The 17,751-nt window shown below is 45.6% G+C and overlaps 1 protein-coding gene across 1 annotated transcript; it reads right to left on the reverse strand.

Annotated features, from left to right (window-relative positions):
* LOC307221666 (sialic acid-binding Ig-like lectin 14) lies at positions 1–8,669 on the reverse strand. Its single transcript, XM_079986402.1, has 4 exons — positions 8,461–8,669; positions 6,770–7,183; positions 1,931–2,012; positions 1–405 (listed from the first exon to the last, which is right to left on the reverse strand). The coding sequence occupies exons 1-4, from the start codon at positions 8,567–8,569 to the stop codon at positions 339–341; spliced, it is 672 nt and encodes a 223-aa protein (XP_079842528.1). The 5' UTR covers positions 8,570–8,669; the 3' UTR covers positions 1–338.
* Positions 8,670–17,751: the final 9,082 nt, after the last annotated feature.

The following is a 17,751-nucleotide window of genomic DNA, read 5'->3' on the forward strand; positions in this document are numbered from 1 at the left end:
CATGTGGGCTGGTCACATAATAGTCCAATGCTATATTTACAAGCTGAGTGCATGAAGTCTGGTAAAAACTATTCCAGTACGTGGCTGCGTATGGAACTGCAAAGCTAATCTACATTTGTAATTAAGAGGCATGAGCCCCCAAAGCTGCCGCTCATTCGGTTTAATTTTGGGTGCATGTGACCTTGTACGTGTGCCTTGGAGCTTCTCTCTGCATTGGCATGATGTCATTCCTTGAGGCAGCAGAATTCAAGAAGGGCCACATATGCATGTGATCGCATTGCCTTTCCCACGGAGGAAAAACATGCATCCTCCTTAGCACTTCGTTGGAACCTCTTGCATCAGTGGAGCTTTCCTCTTGTTTGGATCCCAAAAAGTGTCAAAAAGAAGAAACAGCATATCAACACCCTACAGAACAATACAACGGAGAGATTAAGAATATAAGAAGAGCCGGGTGTGGATCATCAGTTTGTATTTGTACGCCCCATTCCCTCACACTTGCATTCAAAGTGGCTCACAACATATTCAATGAACAGTGACAACAATCCAAGCTCAAATTAAGAACATAGGTAAAGGTACCCCTGACCATTAGGTTCAGTCACAGACAACTCTGGGGTTGCAGCGCTCATCTCGCTCTATAGGCCGAGGGAGCCGGGATTGTCCACAGACAACTTATGAGTCATGTGGCTAGCATGACTAAACCGCTTCTGGCGAAACCAGAGCAGTGCACGGAAACACCGTTTACCTTCCCACCGGAGCGGTACTTATTTATCTACTTCCACTTGATGTGCTTTCGAACTGCTAGGTGGGCAGGAGCTGGGACAGAGCAACGGGAGCTCAGCCCGTGGTGGGGATACGAACTGCTGACCTTCTGATTGGCAAGTCTCTAGTTAACTGAACATACAATTGCAGCCTTTGTCATTTTAGCTCAATAGGTGACGTGCGCCAATATTTCGCTAATATGCTAATGATTTATACTGTTTTTCCAGCTTGGAAAACAATGCTTTGAGGACTGAGGAGGAGGGTGGGTAAATTCTTACTGCTATTGTGCTACAGGACAGGTACGGATGGTGGCACCCTTCTTTCCCTTTTAGTACTCGGGAAGTAAGGTAAAAGGGGAAGGGGAAGGACCCCTGGACGGTTAAATCCAGTCAAAGGCAACTATGGGATTGCGGCGCTCATCTCGCTTTCAGGCCGAGGAAGCTGGCATTTGTCCAGACAGCTTTCTGGGTCATGTTACCAACATGACTAAACTGCTTCTAGTGCAACGGAACACCGTGATGGAAACCAGAGTGCACGGAAACGCTGTTTAGCTTCCCACCACAGAGGTACCTATTTATCTACTCGCACTGGCATGCTTTCGAACTGCTAGGTTGGCAGGAGCTGGGACAGAGCAATGGGAGCTCACCTCATTGTGGGGATTCGAACCGCTGACCTTCGATCTGCAAGCCCAAGAGGCTCAGTGGTTTAGACCATAACACCACTTGCATCACCCACTCGGGAAGCAGACTCTATAAAACATGTCTTCCTGTTCTGTAATTTCTATGCCAGAGATGAACAGCATACCATTGTCCCTTTGCTGACCAAACTCGTGGGGATGTCAGTTCAGTTCCATTTTATGTTAAATACCTAATGGTAGATTAAGAACCAGAGAAGTCACTGGCAGTAGCTAAATTTCTACTAGTAGCAGTGAAGGACCATGTTCAGGGACTAATTCGAAATTACTGTAGTTTTATGTGATGGCTCTTATGTTGCATATGGAATTCTGTTTTGCTTTGAGATTCCTGGGTACAGTACACTTTTTTATTTCTGACCTATTGATTGTAATGAATCAGTTGATTGATTGTTGCTGTCATTTCCTTAATATCTGTCTGGTTTTTCAGTCAAACTGACTGCCAAGGCAAGTATCAAAGCCAGAAGAAGAACCACTTACTTCATCAGGAAAAGGGCTAACAGGAAGAGAAGAGTATCGTTCAGTTGTCCAGACTCTACAGTCAGGACCTCATTATGGGCTCCTGTGAGGATAAAGAAAGATTGAAAAGAAGATCAGAGAACCACAATAGTGTTTAGAGAACCCCTGGACTCCAGTATGGACCATCACCACCATGAGAACATCTGGGAATCTGGATCTTGGTACTGTGGTTTGTACAAACTACAAACCTCATACTCTGAACAGGAAACTGTGGTTTTGTTCTAAGCCCCAAACAAAAGGTTTGAGCTTCCTTCTCTCCCATACAAAGATGCCTGGGCAGCGCAGAAGCCCAACACTCAGACTCTCATTCTTATCACAACAAACAGAAAAGCCAAGTGTTGTGCTCTGGTTCCAAAGAGCCAGAGAAGCACTCTAACAAGTATCGTATACTTGCAGGAACTCTTCTCTCACTGCCCGCTAGCCTGCGCTTTAAGATCTACAGAGGAGACTCTCCAATCCCACTGATGGGTATAGCTCATGGAGCTGTAATGTGTAGAGGACCTTTTCAGTTGTGTTACTCCATCCATGGAACTGTCTCCCCCTAAGGGTACAGTTGGCTCCCTCCTTGTTGAGTTTCAGGCACAGCATACCATGAAAACACAACTCTTTAAGCCAGAGTGGTGCTGTTTGGTTTTCTATTAGGATTCCTGCCCTAGTTTTCTTTAATGGTTTGGATACTGTAATGGCAGGACTATTTACTTGATTGTCAGTATACGTTTTACTGCTTTATTGTGTATTTTGTTAATTTAACAGGAGGGAGGTAGAAACTGTCCTTGGGATTTTTATTTTTATTTTTATGAAGACTGGTTAAAACAGAATAAACACATAAACAAAATAAACAAATGAATCCCTGCAGAGAAGCAGTATCCTTCGTTTTATCTCCAATTCACTTTCCTGGTTTAACTTCTTTTTAAAAAGCAATATTCCAACTGGCTTAAACTAGCCATGTAATTTGCAATGCAAATGCAGAAGCTAATGTGGGTCCTAGAAAAATGCCTTGATCCCGAGGTAAACTGGGTTGCCTTTAGTAGCCTGAGTAAATAGACTCTTTGAAATTGTGCTTTTGCTGAAGGTACAGTTGCAAGTGAAACTGGTGAAACTGTCGTGTTCTCTTGTTACTTTTCCTATTGCCAGGAGATGTAATGTTGCTAATGCAATCTTGCTATATTTATAGTATTGGAATTTTGTGGTTTTAAAATATGCTGTTATATTTGCTATTATGTTGCAGTTTTATTATGAAATTGCTCTTGTAATGCTTGATTTTGAGATGCACAGTGGTACCTTGGCTCCTGAACGGCTTGGCTCCCAAACAAATCGGCCCCCGAACGCTGCAAATCTGGAAATAAGTGTTCCGGTTTGCGGATTTTTTTTTGGAAGCCAAATGTCCTTTTCGTCTGTCGGCATTGTTTCTGGGGCCAATCAGAAGCCGTGCCTTGGTTTGCTAACGTTTTGGAAGTCAAATGGACTTCCAAAACGGATTGTGTTCAGGAACCAAGATACCACTATATTCCTGTTACCGTTGTTACAAGCTGCTTTGAGCATGATTTCTTTTGTGGAAAAGAGGGAAACAAATAAAATAATGAAGGAAGGAATGAACAACGATCAGATGATCAAATGTGGCCTGTATGTGTTCATTAAAAGGTTCTTGCATCAGTTAGACAAGCTGTACCCACAAATAGTCATTTGTACCCCCACTGTGCTTAAGCAGTCCTTAAAATTCCTAGGGTTGTATCCAAGACCAGTCCTACCTAGAGTGGAGCCATTAAAATTAATGGACCTGAGCCACTTAGGTCTATCCAATGGGACTTCTCTGAGTAGAACTTAGTTGGATGCAACCTCTAAAGTCTGGCGTCCACTTCATTACCTGTTGTAGTGGAGTTTAGCAGAAACTGCAGAGTGTGGTTTCCAAAAGGGCTTATCCCAAGACAGATGATGGTAAGGTCTCCATCTAGGGTTCCTGTCCAGTTTAAGAAGCTGGTGGCCTCCTTTCCTCGGACCCAGGAAGAGACCTGCAGGTTCCCATTAGTATCATTCCCACTGAGGACCTCCCCACCCAAATGCCACTGGAGCTGGCCTGGAGGGCTGGGGTGCAGGGAGCAGGTACAGAGGAAGCCATTGTGTTCGTGCCAGCATGTGGCATTTGTCCGGGTGCTGCTGAGCCCAAGGACATCTGGAAAGGAGGGGGCGGAGTAAGGGAGAATTAATTATATACACTGACGGAATCTCTGTCTGTGATGGCGCAAGAGAGCAGTAGAGGGCACACTGCAGATGACAACAAGCAATGCTGAAAATGTTATCTAACACAGAGATTATAATATATAATAAAATAATAATAATTTTGTATTTATACCCCGCCCTTCCTGGTTCAAAAAACAGGCTCAGGATGGCTAACAACAAATTTAAAACACTTAATTGTAAAAGCAGCATAAAATACAGTATAAAAACATGAATAACAATAAAATTAAAAGTTTAGAAATCAATTTAGGGGAAATCCATCTAATAAGCATTAGATAATCACCAGGGCTAGCCGGCTGAATCAGTCCTACTTGGGCCAGTGAGGAGGCCAGGGGAGAATTAGTTGTGGGGTCTCAGAGCGGATAATCTTCATAAAAGGGGAGGGTTAGGGAAGAGAAGGGAAATAAAACATCAGGCTGAATTCAAATTAAAGGCCAGGCGGAATAGCTCTGTCTTACAGGCCCGACGGAAGGAGGTTTAATCCCGAAGGGCCCTAGTCTCGTGGGACAGAGCTTTCCACCAGGTTGGAGCCATCACTGAGAAGGCCCTGGCCCTGGTGGAGGATAGTCTGACTTCCTTAGGGCCCGGGACCTCTAAACTATGGTTATTCATGGACCTTAAGGTCCTCTGTGGGGCAGACCAGGAGAGGCAGTCCCGTAAATAAAATGCTGCTGGGATTATTTTAAGGAGATGATGCCTTGAGAGTCTGTTGAAACTAGGGCTGGGGAGGGGATTGGTTTTGTTGGTATTTTAACAAGAAGCTACCTAATTCACACTTTCTGAACCAACCCACAAGCTGAAACTGAGCTGCCCTTCAAAATTCACTCTTCTCCAATCCTCGAGATGAAGTTTTCCAACCCAACCTATGTCTAGAAAAATGGATATTACAGAAAAGTAATGATTTTTTTTTTTAAAAAAAAAACCTCCACTATACTACTCAATATTACACACAAAAATATGTTTATCAGGAGAAATTCACACTAGGGTGCTGATTAATTTTTATGAGGATTTTTGTTTTGTTTTGTTACAGAGGGTTTACTGTGGTGAACTTCTCAGGGACCTCTGTAGAATCACCAAATTCCCTTCCTCCCTCCACCCCCACCCCCAACTTCATAGTGTTTGAATAGGATGTGAAATAGTGTTCTTATGTGGGAAGAAAGATATGAATCCCTGTGACTGACGTGTGTGGGGCAAATAATGAAAGAATTGGCTGGTCACCTTGATTCGAAACATGGGGCTCTGCACACTCCAGCGGGAGAGAGCCCCCCGAGAGCGGAGTTTAAACACACAAAATTCAAGCAGCGGTATAGTGTTAGGAATATAGGTTGTGAGACCCTTTTGTCCTGTTTAGTCCACTTGCAAATAGCAAGTGTTTTTGCCTGCAATGCAGGATGCCTGATTTTGCAGGTGAAAGCTTTGCCCATGTCAGCTAAGCAGAGTGTTATGGCAATTTGCAAGCCCAGCTTCCACGCTGCTCTGATGACTCCATGGAGAGCTGTTCTATGTTTTGGGCTCAGTTGACCAGGAAGTTTTGGATGGGGTCTCCAAGCACTCCCTCCTCTTTCCAGCGATTCCAGGTTCCTCTTTCTCTTGACTTACTCTGGAAGCTTCCCCCAGACCCACCTTTTCTCTGAAGTCCTTGGCCCAACCCCTAGTCCTCACATCTTACTCTTCCTGTAACTGAAATAATGCATATTCTTTCTTCCCCTGTTGATACCTGGACTCCATTATGCTGTCCTCCTTCTTCCAGGGAATTACAGATTGCAAGCACTTAGGGGCAGAGACCTGTCCCCTTCTACTCTGTGGAAAGCTCTGCATAATCATGACATAATCATGATAATTCCAGCCCTACAATTCTATGAACCAAAATACAGTGGTACCTTGGGTTACATATGCTTCAGGTTACATATGCTTCAGGTTACAGACTCCGCTAACCCAGAAATATTATCTCGGGTTAAGAACTTTGCTTCAGGATGAGAACAGAAATCGCACAGCGGCAGAGCAGTGGCAGCAGGAGGCCCCAGTAGCTAAAGTGGTGCTACAGGTTAAGAACAGTTTCAGGTTAAGAACAGACCTCCAGAACGAATTAAGTTCTGAACCCGAGGTACCACTGTAAATCAAGTAAGGATCTTATGCAAACAAACCAATTTGCATTTTTCTCTCTCCTTTCTGGTTCCAGGGAGAGGCGAGGCTGTACCTGACATAGTTATATACAAGACTTTTCTCTAACCACGAAGCATCAAATACAAACAAACTAGTCAAGGTTCCAGGGGCATTGTGAGAAACTTATGGGATGCAAGGCACAGGTACATGACACAAAGTTGAATAAAAACTGCATGTGCAAATTCCCAGCTGGCTCTGGGAAATCAAGATGGTGCCTGGCTGGACTTACATCAGCATCATGTTTTACACTGCATCTAACCAACCAATAAGCAAAATAATTTGAATTATTAAGGGAGCAAGAGGTACCAGGTCCACTGCAAAAGGCTTAGGGCTTGAGTGCCCTGCACCATCCCCTGAACAACAAGGAGCAGTAAGCAGAGGAGGAATGGAAAACCCACCTACCTGTCACAAGAAGCTGAAATGAAGCATCCACATAGCTATAGAGAACTTCCTGTCCTTTCTCAATTCTAAAGAAGTATTGCCCCTCATCTTCTAACTGGACATCATTGATGCTGAAGGAGCAGTCGCCTTGCTCTGGGTTCCCTTCTAACTGGAAACGGTTCTTGATGGTGGGGTCGATTCTCTGGCTCTCATCGTTGGTGGCCACAAGATCACCTTTGACATAGCGTTTGGAAGAGGGAAGATAGTGTCTTGTCTCCGCATTCTTAAACCAGTAACCAAATAGCTTCTCCGAACTGTTCTGGTGCTGATTGTTGTAGGTGAACTGGCAGGGAGGGTGAACATAGAGGCCTCTCTGCACATAGACAGAGGCAGGCATTGCCAATGTAAAGCTAGGGCTTAGCTGACTCACCATACCTGCCGGAGGAAGTAAAAGGGGGAGAAATTAATGAGTTAAAATTATCTGATATTTCGAGTTTGCCATCCACCCCCATTCTGTACATGAGGCTACAGTCCTATGGTCCTTGGGGAGGCATCTGAGGGGGTCATGGGATGCATCAGAGCTCCATCTGCCAGGTCAGAGACAGCACCAATATCGGGGAGGGGAACCTGATGTCAGACACACACACCCTTTCTCGGTTGTCCTAGTAATCTCCATAGCTCCTTATTGGCCCAATGAACATCAGTAGAGCCAATAAAGGGACAGGGAATGTAGGGGCAGCAGTTTTGGAGCATGACAAGGATGAACTGAGGGGAAGACTTACTGTCTTGAAAGACCTACATTGGCTCCCAGTACGTTTCCAAGCACAATTCAAAGTGTTGGTGCTGACCTTTGAAGCCCTAAACAGCCTCGGACCCGTATACCTGAAGGAACATTTCCACCCCTATCATTCAGCCCAGACACTGAGGTCCAGCTCTGAGGGCCTTCTGGCGGTTCCCTCACTGTGAGAAGTGAGGTTACAGGGAACCAGGCAGAGAGCCTTCTCGGTAGTGGTGCCTGCCTTGTGGAATGCCCTCCCATCAGATGTCAAGGAAATAAACAACTATCTGATGTTTAGAATTACTGCTGTAGCCTAGTCTACACAGGAATGGGCACAGCTGATACACCAGCTTGTTATTATTATTATATATTTATTGATACCCCACTTTTTCCCCTGACAGGGACTCAAGGTGGCTTACAGATAAAATATGAACAGTTGAAAGTACAGGGGGAAAATCCCAATAATTAAACAACAATTAAACATTAATATTTTTTAAAACAACAACAACAACTCTCTCTCTCTCTCTCTCTCTCTCTCTCTCTATATATATATATATATATATACAAACAAAATAAAAATAGCACAGCACCAGTCCTTTCATTTAAAACAGTCATTTCCCAAAGTTCCTCACCGGCTAGTGGAAGGGCAACGAGGAGGGAGCCAGTCTAACTTCTCTAGGGAGGGAGTTCCAAAGTCTGGGGGCAGCCACCAAGAAGGCCCTCTCCTGCGTCCCTACAAAGCATCTCTACTAAGCTGGGCAAAGGCATTCCTGACCACCATCACCTCCTGGCAATCTAGATGCAAGGCTGAATCAAGGAGCACCCATCCCTCAAATGCCAGCAAACCCGGTTCTTCAGTCAGAGTACCATCCTACCCCTGTTCCAGAGGCCATCTCCCTTCTGACCAAGAACACATCCATCTTGTCATGCTTACCTTTGCAGAGCAGGGAGAGGATCAGGATTGTCGCTGTCATTATAGAGGAGACCAAACTTCCAGTCTTCCTGGAAATGTTTGGAAGCTTCAAGCTCTTTTCCCCTTGCATCCCTTTCCAGCTGTGATGCCCTTGGACAGGTGACCTGCCAAGGAGACCCACCTTGAGCGTTTTCTTTTATGAAGGGGAGGTCAGAAAGCCTACTGTGCTCAGTGGTTCTTTATTGCAGCTTAAATAGCAACCCCTGGAAACCTCACTCTGTTGCGTCTCCCGTTAGGGTCAGGTGCAAAGAAGGGAAGAGACCAGCTGAGCTGTCACAGTTCGGTTCCTCTTATTGGGTTCCAAAAGCAAGAAATGGCTGCAGAAGAAGGGATCTGAGAATGGGCTGCCTGACACCTGTGAATCAAGAGCAGGGTGTATCTAGGGGTTGGCCCCTGGGGGGTGCAAAAATTGTGTCTCTCCACTCTGGCTCAAAGGGATTAGGAATCCACCCAGCTGTCTGCTTGTAGCCTCCTCTGGGCACCTCAGTGGAGGAATCTTGAGGAAGGTCAGAGAGAGTGGGCAAGAGTTGCAGAAGGAGAAAAAAGAAAGGCGAAGAGGAAAGAGGCAGAAGAGACAGAAGCAAGTGGCTACAGAAGCCAGGGCAGAGGGTTGCTGCTTAAGGCACAGGTGTAGAGAAATAGAGGAAGGAAAACTCACCAAAACAAACACTAAAACACTAGGGTTGCCATATTTCAAAAAGTAAAAACCAGGATGCTCCGAAAGTTGTTGAGCTTTTGATTGACTTGCCTAAGATCCAGGGCAAAGCAACACCTTTCAGAAAATCAATCCCAGCAATGTTTGGACTCGGTCCTGTACAGTATACCTGAAGGAGCGTCTCCACCCCCATCGTTCAGCCCGGACACCGAGGTCCAGCACCAAGGTCCTTCTGACGGTTCCCTCATTGTGAGAAGTGAGGTTACAGGGAAGCAGACAGAGGGCCTTCTCGGTAGTTGCGCCCGCCCTGTGGAACGTTCTCCCTTCAGATGTGAAGGAAATAAGCAGCTATCCTGTTTTAAAAAGACATCTGAAGGCAGCCCTGTTTAGGGAAGTTTTTAATATTTAATGCTGTATTGTTTCTAACACTTGACTGGGAGCCGCCCAGAGTGGCTGGGGAAACTCAGCCAGATGGGCGAGGTATAAAAAATAATAATAATAATAATAATAATAATAATAATAATAATAATAATAATTGCAGCCCTAACAAACACCAACCTAGTAAAAACAGTCTGCCTGTAGTCAAAGGTCCACAGAATACAGAAGCAAGGACTTTTATGTGGACTCCTTTGCACAAACCCAACTCATATTCCTCATTCTGAAGTTGGGCAATGAAAATATAGAAATGAATGGGAGCCCACAGCATTTGACTATCCACAAGGAAGGCTGCAGCTCAATGTAGAAGCTCCCAGGTAGGACAGGGAATGTCTCCCATCTGAAACCCAGGACAGCTGCTGACATGGAAGGCATGCAGCACTAAGGTTCTGTTAGGGTTGCTATGTTTCAAACAGTGAAAATCCAGACAAAAAAGGGTGTTGAGCTTTTTGGGCATTTTTTTCAAAAAAAGAAGCGGCAGCTATTTTAAAAGAAGATTGCCTAAATCGACACTTTCAACATTAGTTGCCATGCCTTCAGATTCCCTCAGACATTTTAAGCGATTTCCGCCTGGACACTGTTTCCAACTGTGGTGTTCTGGATATGTCTGGGAAATTTCGGACATATGGCAACCCTAGTTCTATGCATGGTGTAATAACTAAGGATAAAGACTCTGCAAAAATGACTGTGGTTGCAATACAGGGAAGAGGGGCAGGAAGAGGGGCAGGAGCTGGAGCTGAAGGAAGGCTCCACAGCCACCAGAAGCAGAGGCTCCAAGTTGTGCCCAACACTGAAGGGGGCCATCGTGCGTCACATGGGTATCAGTCTTTTTTCTGTGGTAAGGGCACAGAGTCCATTCATATTGTCCTTTTGTAAGGTTCCATGTGCTGGGTATATAATTCAAAAGGGTATTTGCAGGGATGGTAACCGGAAGTTGGGATAAAAGCACTTGAGGCAGTGCAGCACAGGGAGATGAGGTGGGATAGGATTTGTCTCCCTTTACCCAAAACGATGGTAAGAATTAGACACTTTCCCTATATAGAATCTCTTGTTCTGTATGTGAAGCTTGCCCATTGCTATTAAAAACTACATGACCATGCCCTCTAATGGCTAGATTTATCTACAAGTTCTAGGCACCGACTTTGTTGTTTAGTCGTTTAGTCGTGTCCGACTCTTCGTGACCCCATGGACCAGAGCACGCCAGGCACTCCTGTCTTCCACCGCCTCCTGCAGTTTGGTCAAACTCATGTTGGTAGCTATGAGAGCACTGTCCAACCATCTTGTCCTCTGTCGTAATGTACACAAAGGATACCTCAAATTCCAGCCTTTACTCTGGCTTTGATGACCCTCTCTCTCTCTCTCTCTCTCTCTCTCTCTCTCTCTCTCTCACACACACACACACACACACACACACACACACAATGTGTATTCAAGAAGAAATTCCTCTCTCCTGCTCCTGGAAATCAAGTTCATTTCCCTGGCCTTTAGAAACACCAGAGCAGCAATTCCTTCAGGGGATGATATTTGGAGAGAGCGAAAATGCTTGAAGAGTCACATGGGAACATTAAGCTCCCCACAAACAGATCTACCTTTTTTTTAAAAAATTGCTTAATCGTTTATTCGATACAAACATCAACCGCAAAACACATACAACAAAAAACATAGTAACAATAATAACACAATTTGACAATTCAGATTTGAATACACTGATATACCTATGACTACACCTTTTTAAACAATATTTTCCCACCTCTCTCTCCTCCCCCTACTTCCCACCACTATCCGCCTTATCGCTTAAATGTTCGTTCCAGATTTCTGCATATTTATCCATTCTTATTTTGCGTCAACATGCAATTCGTTCGTATGTAGCTAATCTGTCCATATTATCAACCCATGTGCTCAATGAAATCTTTTTGCGGCTCTTCCAATTCATCAAAACAAGTTTTTTTGCTTCTAATATAGCACAGTACATCCATTTTTTTATCCCTAAAGATCTGCCTTTATTTTTTAAAATTAGAGCACCATGCACACACACACACCCGTTTTATATATGAATGAGCAAGGCAGATCTATGAACAGCAAACATGCCACCCTGTTGATGTTTAGTTTTGAAGTTTAGATGTAACATTAAAGCTCTGCCACTCTTTACAGATGAAATGGAACATAAGCATGCTGCCCTCTCGTGGCAAAAGAGAGGTGCGTCCGCAGATTTCAGACACCAAATACATTCAATGACTGTAATTTGTGGTTCCACCTCGAGGTGAACTCTAATTTCTCAGATATTTTTGAGGAACTGTCTCAAAGTTTTCTTTTTCTGAATGAGGAGGCGTCCACCAAATTTCACCACCTGTGAATGCATCTTAAGCAATTCTTAATGAACTTCACAGAAAGGTCTTTAATCTGCAAGCACAATTCCTGACATAAGCAGGCTACTAGCACCGAGAGGTTTAAAAGAGGAATACAGTGGTACTTCAGGTTAAGTACTTAATTCGTTCCGAAGGTCCGTACTTAACCTGAAACTGTTCTTAACCTGAAGCACCACTTTAGCTAATGGGGCCTCCTCCTGCGGCTGCGCTGCCTGAGCCCGATTTCTGTTCTCATCCTGAAGCAAAGTTCTTAACCTGAAGCACTATTTCTGGGTTAGCGGAGTCTGTAACCTGAAGCGTATGTAACCTGAGGTACCACTGTAGATACATTAGGACCCCCACTGTGGGTGCCCAGCACGCATGCACCATGCTGCAATGTCATGAGTTGCAGTGTGCATACCCTCCATCATTTCTCCAATGAGAATAGGGACATCCCATAATAAAACATTAAACATTTTTTTTGGGAAAACCTCCCTGTACAGGATTGCCTTCAAACAGCTCGGGGGTCAGATAACTACATCCCCTCCAACATTTCTCCAGTGAAAATAGGGACGTCCTAAGGAAAAGTGGGACATTCCAGGATCAAATCAGAAACCAGGATGGCTTCTCTAAATCGGGGACGTCCCTGGAAAATACGGACACTTGGAGGATCTGGAAGACAGAGGCAAAGTAGGTGTTGAGCAGTTTCCTCTGTCGCCCAGGAATATTTATCTGTCTTCTCCACACCAAGGAGCTACTACTTGCTTGTTCTTCCTCTTCCATAATGATAATTTTACTATTCATACCCCACACAACATACTGGTTGTCCCAGCCACTCTGGGCAACATCCAACATATATAAAAACATAATAAAACATTAAACTTATCCATATAGGGTTGCCTTTCGATGGCTCGGGAGACAGATAACTCCATATCCTCCAAAATTTCTCCAGTGAAAATATGGACATACAGGGGCATAGCTAGCTGCTCTGGCACCCGGAGCAGCGTGGGCGGGGTGTGCCACCCACAGGGTACTGTGGCGATCCACCCAGGGGGGCTGTGTGGCAAGCTGCCCACAGAGTCTGCCTGGCAGATGCACGCCCCACGCTGCCGTTTCGGACAGTGCGGGGTCCCCAGCCACTGTGTCAGGAGTGCATGCAGGAGCCAGGCCCTGTGACCAGTAGGACTTTGCAGGACTGGGGCCTTCCTAAGTTTGTTCTGAAGAGGCAAGGCATGGCCGCACAGGTGAGGCCAATTGGTAACTCACAGCACCTGGTGGCAAGAGCCAGGAAGGGATATAAGGTCAGCATTTCCCTTCGGCTCTTTGCCACAGCAACATGTTTCCTGCCTTGCTGTGTTTTACTCCTTGATCCTTGGACCCTTGACTTTGTGACTCCTTGCTTCTTGATCCTTAGACCCTTGGCTTGTTGACTCCTGGCTCTCTGACCCTCGGACTCTTGGCTTTCTGATTCCTGGCTTCTGGACTCCCGTTCCTGCTCCCTCCCCGCCATCTTGCCCCCGGTCCCGATGTACCCAGCTGGGACTTTGATCTCCCATGAACCAGACTGTGACACACCGCGTCACTCCCAGGAGAGATGCGTGACTCGGGCATGCTGCAGGCCAGGCCCCATGGTAAGTGCCTCCCCCCACGGTGTGCCATTTTTTCACCCCCCTCAAGGATGACACCCGGGGCAAACAGCAGCCCCACACACCCCTTCCTATGCCCCTGCTACCATACCCTCCAATATTTCTCCAATAAAAATAAGGACATTCTAAGAAAAAGAGGGACATTCTGGGATCAAATCAGAAACCAGGACAGCTTCTGTAAATCCAGGACTGTCCCAGGAAAATAGGGTTTGTCTCTAGCTATTGAACTGATGTCCTGTTTGCGGGCTTCCCAGATGCATCTATTCAATTACTGTGAGAAAACAGGAAGCTGGACCAGATAAGCCTTTGGTCAGATCTAACTGGCTTCAAGTTGTGCTAAATTCAAACAGCTCCCCCCCTTCCCTTTCAAATAAAATAAAATAAAAAGCTAAATAAATAACATTCCCCCCAGCATCACTGCCTGAGGCAACTGCGTTACTTTACCTCACAAAAGAGGCCTGGTTTTGTACCTTGGAGAGAAGTCCTAAGGGTTTCATAAATATAAATAAATATAAAATATAAAAATACAAACTCCAGAGAGAATACATCTTTAAAAAAATTATCTGGGGAAGTGATTCAGAGTAAGTAGCGCTAACTATGAGGAATTGGGCGATTTGGAAAAAGGCCGGTATGTTGCCTCAGATGCTATCCCCCTTGGCTCCCATTGAAAACCTTAAAGAACTGTCCAGAGGAAGAAGAATATATATGTTTTATTTTTATTTCAGAATGATTCAAGGAACTAATTCAGTGAGTCACACTAAACATGAAGAATTGGGCGATTTGGAACCAGGCAAGGGTTTTTGCTTCAGATTCTATCCCCTGGCTGCTGTTGAAAATATGAGAGAGTTGTTCAGAGGAACAGGAAAAGTCATTGAACCTCCAAGCTTAGCTCTTGCTAGGGTTTGGTTGGCTGAAAAGCAGGAATTGGTACTGGGGGAAAGGCATAAACAAAAGCAGGTGCTTAAGCACCACAGCGATTCAGGCAAACAGGGCAAAAATAACGTGGGAGGCAACAGTTTCAAGTTACCGGTCTCTGCAGCCACAACAGGCGCTGTTATTCTCCAGCGGTTTGACCCCCCACCCAGGAGGCGCACTCCATTGTCTCTTGAGACAGACGAATGCTGACAAAGGACCCTGTCCTGAGAACCCTAGAGACTGTAGTTTGTTAAGGATGCTGGGAATTGTGGTTCTGTGAAGGGTAAACTACAGTTCCCATTATTCTTGGTGTTTAGGCAGCCGTAAAACTGCTATTATGTACTGAGCAGCACCAGCAGAAACCAACAAGGGAACGCCAAGGCTCAAAAACAAAGGAAATCCAAATGTATTTTCAGGGCTGCCACCTTTGGTTTGCCAATTGTCGCTACTGCGCCTTTAAGGACAGCAGCTTATTCCAAAAGCATTATCAGGTTATCGTGTTTCTCTCTGTCATATGAAAAGCTCGACTTGCTGGTTTCTGCAGATCAAGCTGCTGTTAAAGCACAAGAATGGAGCAGACTAGTTGTATCTTTTATTGTTGATCTGTTGGCAACAACCACCCGAGTATTTTAGACCTCCTCCTCAGCTGATCTGACGCTTCTTTGCTCTTTTCCTTCCCTCTCCATGTAGGATCTCCTGGCCCCCTCCCCAAAGAAAGATTCAACCTTTTACCAGCTATATTTCAGGCAGAAAATTTACAGGTGCTGCTTTTCCCCTGAAGGAGAGGCAGAGATGGAGAAAGCTGCTGCCCTGTTAGATCATTCCTGTCCAGGCATCCGTTAAAAGAGCAAGTTGCTTTTGTAAGGGGAAAAGACAACAGTCCTCCTTTCTTACAGGCCATCCCTTTTCTCAAAGAGGGTTGCCTCTGTTTCCTGTTGTAGACCATGATCTGTCAGGAGAAAACTATTAACACCCCAAGCATGGTAATAGAGGAGCAAGGAAGAAATGCCAGGAAGTGGTTTGTGCAAAATGTTTATGTGGGAAGTGGGTGTTACCATCCCCCCCCCATGTAAACTCTTGAGCATTCAAAAGCAGCCGGAATTTCAAGAACCGAAACTTTCTCCAGCACTAAAATTCCATCCACAGCAGGAAAAGCTGTACCTGTTGAACTTCTGCATGCTGAGTGATTGTTAAAGGCCCAGGACTCCTCTTATGGCAAAAGGTAAGTTTTACATAGAACCCTCCAGGCAACTTTTGATTACTCTGAAGTCAGTGCAGCTCAAAGGGGAAGCTGTGTTAGTCTACTGTAGCCAAGAAAAAGTATTTTAGTACCACGATAATGCATTTTTTCAATTTCTTCATGCAATTTGTAATAATAATAATAATTAATAATAATAATTAATTTCTTTATAGCCTACCCATCTGGCTGGGTTTCCCCAACCACTCTGGGCGGCTCCCAACAGAATACTAAAAACACAACGAAAGATCAAACATTAAAAACTTCCCTAAAAAGGGCTGCTTTCAGATGTCTTCTAAAAGTCAGATAGTAGTTTATTTCCTTGACATCTGATGGGTGGGTGTTCCACAGGGCGGGCGCCACTATTGAGAAGGCCCTCTGCCTGGTTCCCTGTAACTTCGCTTCTCACAGTGAAGAAAACTCCAGAAGGCCCTCGGTGCTGGACCTCAGTGTCCGGGCTGAACGATGGGGGTGGAGACACTCTTTCAGGTATACTGGACTGAGTTAGCCCACTGGCCCTTACAACAATCTTGTAAAAGTGTGATTTGCCCCATATCATAGAATTGTAGAGTTGGAAGGGACCCTCAGGGTCATCTAGCCCAGCCCCCTGCAATGTAGCTGTCCCATATGGGGATTGAACCTGCAACCTTGACATTATCAGCTCTGCACTCTCGCCAACTGAGCTATCCAGGATATCATCTTATCATTTCTTTTCTGTCTGCATTTCAGTGTGGTTTCATATTGTAAGTCAGGCATAGGCAAACTCAGCCCTCCAGATGTTTGGGGACTACAACTCCTATTATCCTGTTAGCTAGGGATGATGGGAGTTGTAGTCCCAAAACATCTGCAGGGCCGAGTTTGGCCTAGGCCTGTTGTAAGTGGTTTGTTTGCAAAAGGGAGGCTATAAAATTGTCAACAGGGTTGTGTCCTCCAGCTGCAAAATAATGACATGTTGTTATCTTTATCGTCACCTCCCCTGCATGCCTCCAACAACAACAACCAGGGGCAAACGAAGGCTAACTGACACCCAGGGCGGGGCAAACCGCTGGCTGCGCACACTTTGCGCCTGTTAGAATTCCTGCTCCATGATTGCAGTCATGGGATTGTTGTCTTTCACATGACGGTATATGTTTTGACTCCACAGAGTGGGAAGTGACAGAAACAGAATGTTTTGTGTTACTGTGTTCCGTGAAGTGGGACTATTGTCCTTTGTTCTTCTCTTTGCTGTCGCACGCATGCACTGTATGTAGTGGCTTGCGGCTGCAGCGGCAACCGAGGGATCCTGCCGCCGTCTGCACAGCACTCGGGCGGCTCTGGGGGCAAACTGCTATGTACAGCACATGTGCTGCAGCGCTACATACAGCACATGTGTGCAGCACCGTGCATGCGTTGTACATAGCGTTGTACAAATGCTGTATGGATGGGGGCGGATCCTCTTCTCGTGACTGCAGCCACGAACGGAGGATCTTCCACATGTGGCTGCAGGGGCATGATGGCTGCTCCCGCCGCCGCGCCCAGGGGTGGTGGGGCAAGCACCCAGTGGGGTGCCTTTTTGTCACCCCTCCAGACACGACACCCAGGGCGCACTTCCTGCCCCCCTTGCGATGCCACTGACAACTACTATCACTCAGATTATCAGAAAGCAAGCTAATGCCTGAACTGTCACTTGCACCTGTGTTGCATCCTTCTTTTAAGTCCAGGGTTGTTCATCACCATGGTGCAGCTGAAGGAGAGGAAAAGGCAGAGTAAGAGCTGGAAAAGGGGGGGGGGGTTGCACTAGCACAGTTTTTCTTCTTTCCTTTGAACATGGGGCCCTCCAGATTTTTGAGGCAGGAACCATCACCCTTGACCATTGCCCATGCTGGCTGCTGCAGACAGGAGTTGTAGTCCAAAACATTGCGTTGGGGGAGGCTGCATTAACCCATCCATTGTCTGCGAGGGAGACACCCCCTCTCCCTATTGCATCAATTCTATTGGGCAGCTGAGTTTCTTGCTACCTTATAGACCGGCTTGCTCCTT

Source organism: Podarcis cretensis (assembly GCF_951804945.1).
Source record: "Podarcis cretensis genome assembly, chromosome: 8".
Lineage (NCBI taxonomy): Eukaryota > Metazoa > Chordata > Lepidosauria > Squamata > Lacertidae > Podarcis > Podarcis cretensis.

Excerpts from the sequence above, each read along its gene's own strand:
- LOC307221666 (XM_079986402.1), bottom strand. The coding sequence starts at position 8,569 with ATGCAAGGGGAAAAGAGCTTGAAGCTTCCAAACATTTCCAGGAAGACT. Across the intron at positions 7,184-8,460 it reads CCTCTCCCTGCTCTGCAAAG|GTATGGTGAGTCAGCTAAGC; the intron begins GTAAGCATGACA and ends TTCCTCCGGCAG. Across the intron at positions 2,013-6,769 it reads ATTTCAGCTTCTTGTGACAG|GAGCCCATAATGAGGTCCTG; the intron begins GTAGGTGGGTTT and ends TTATCCTCACAG.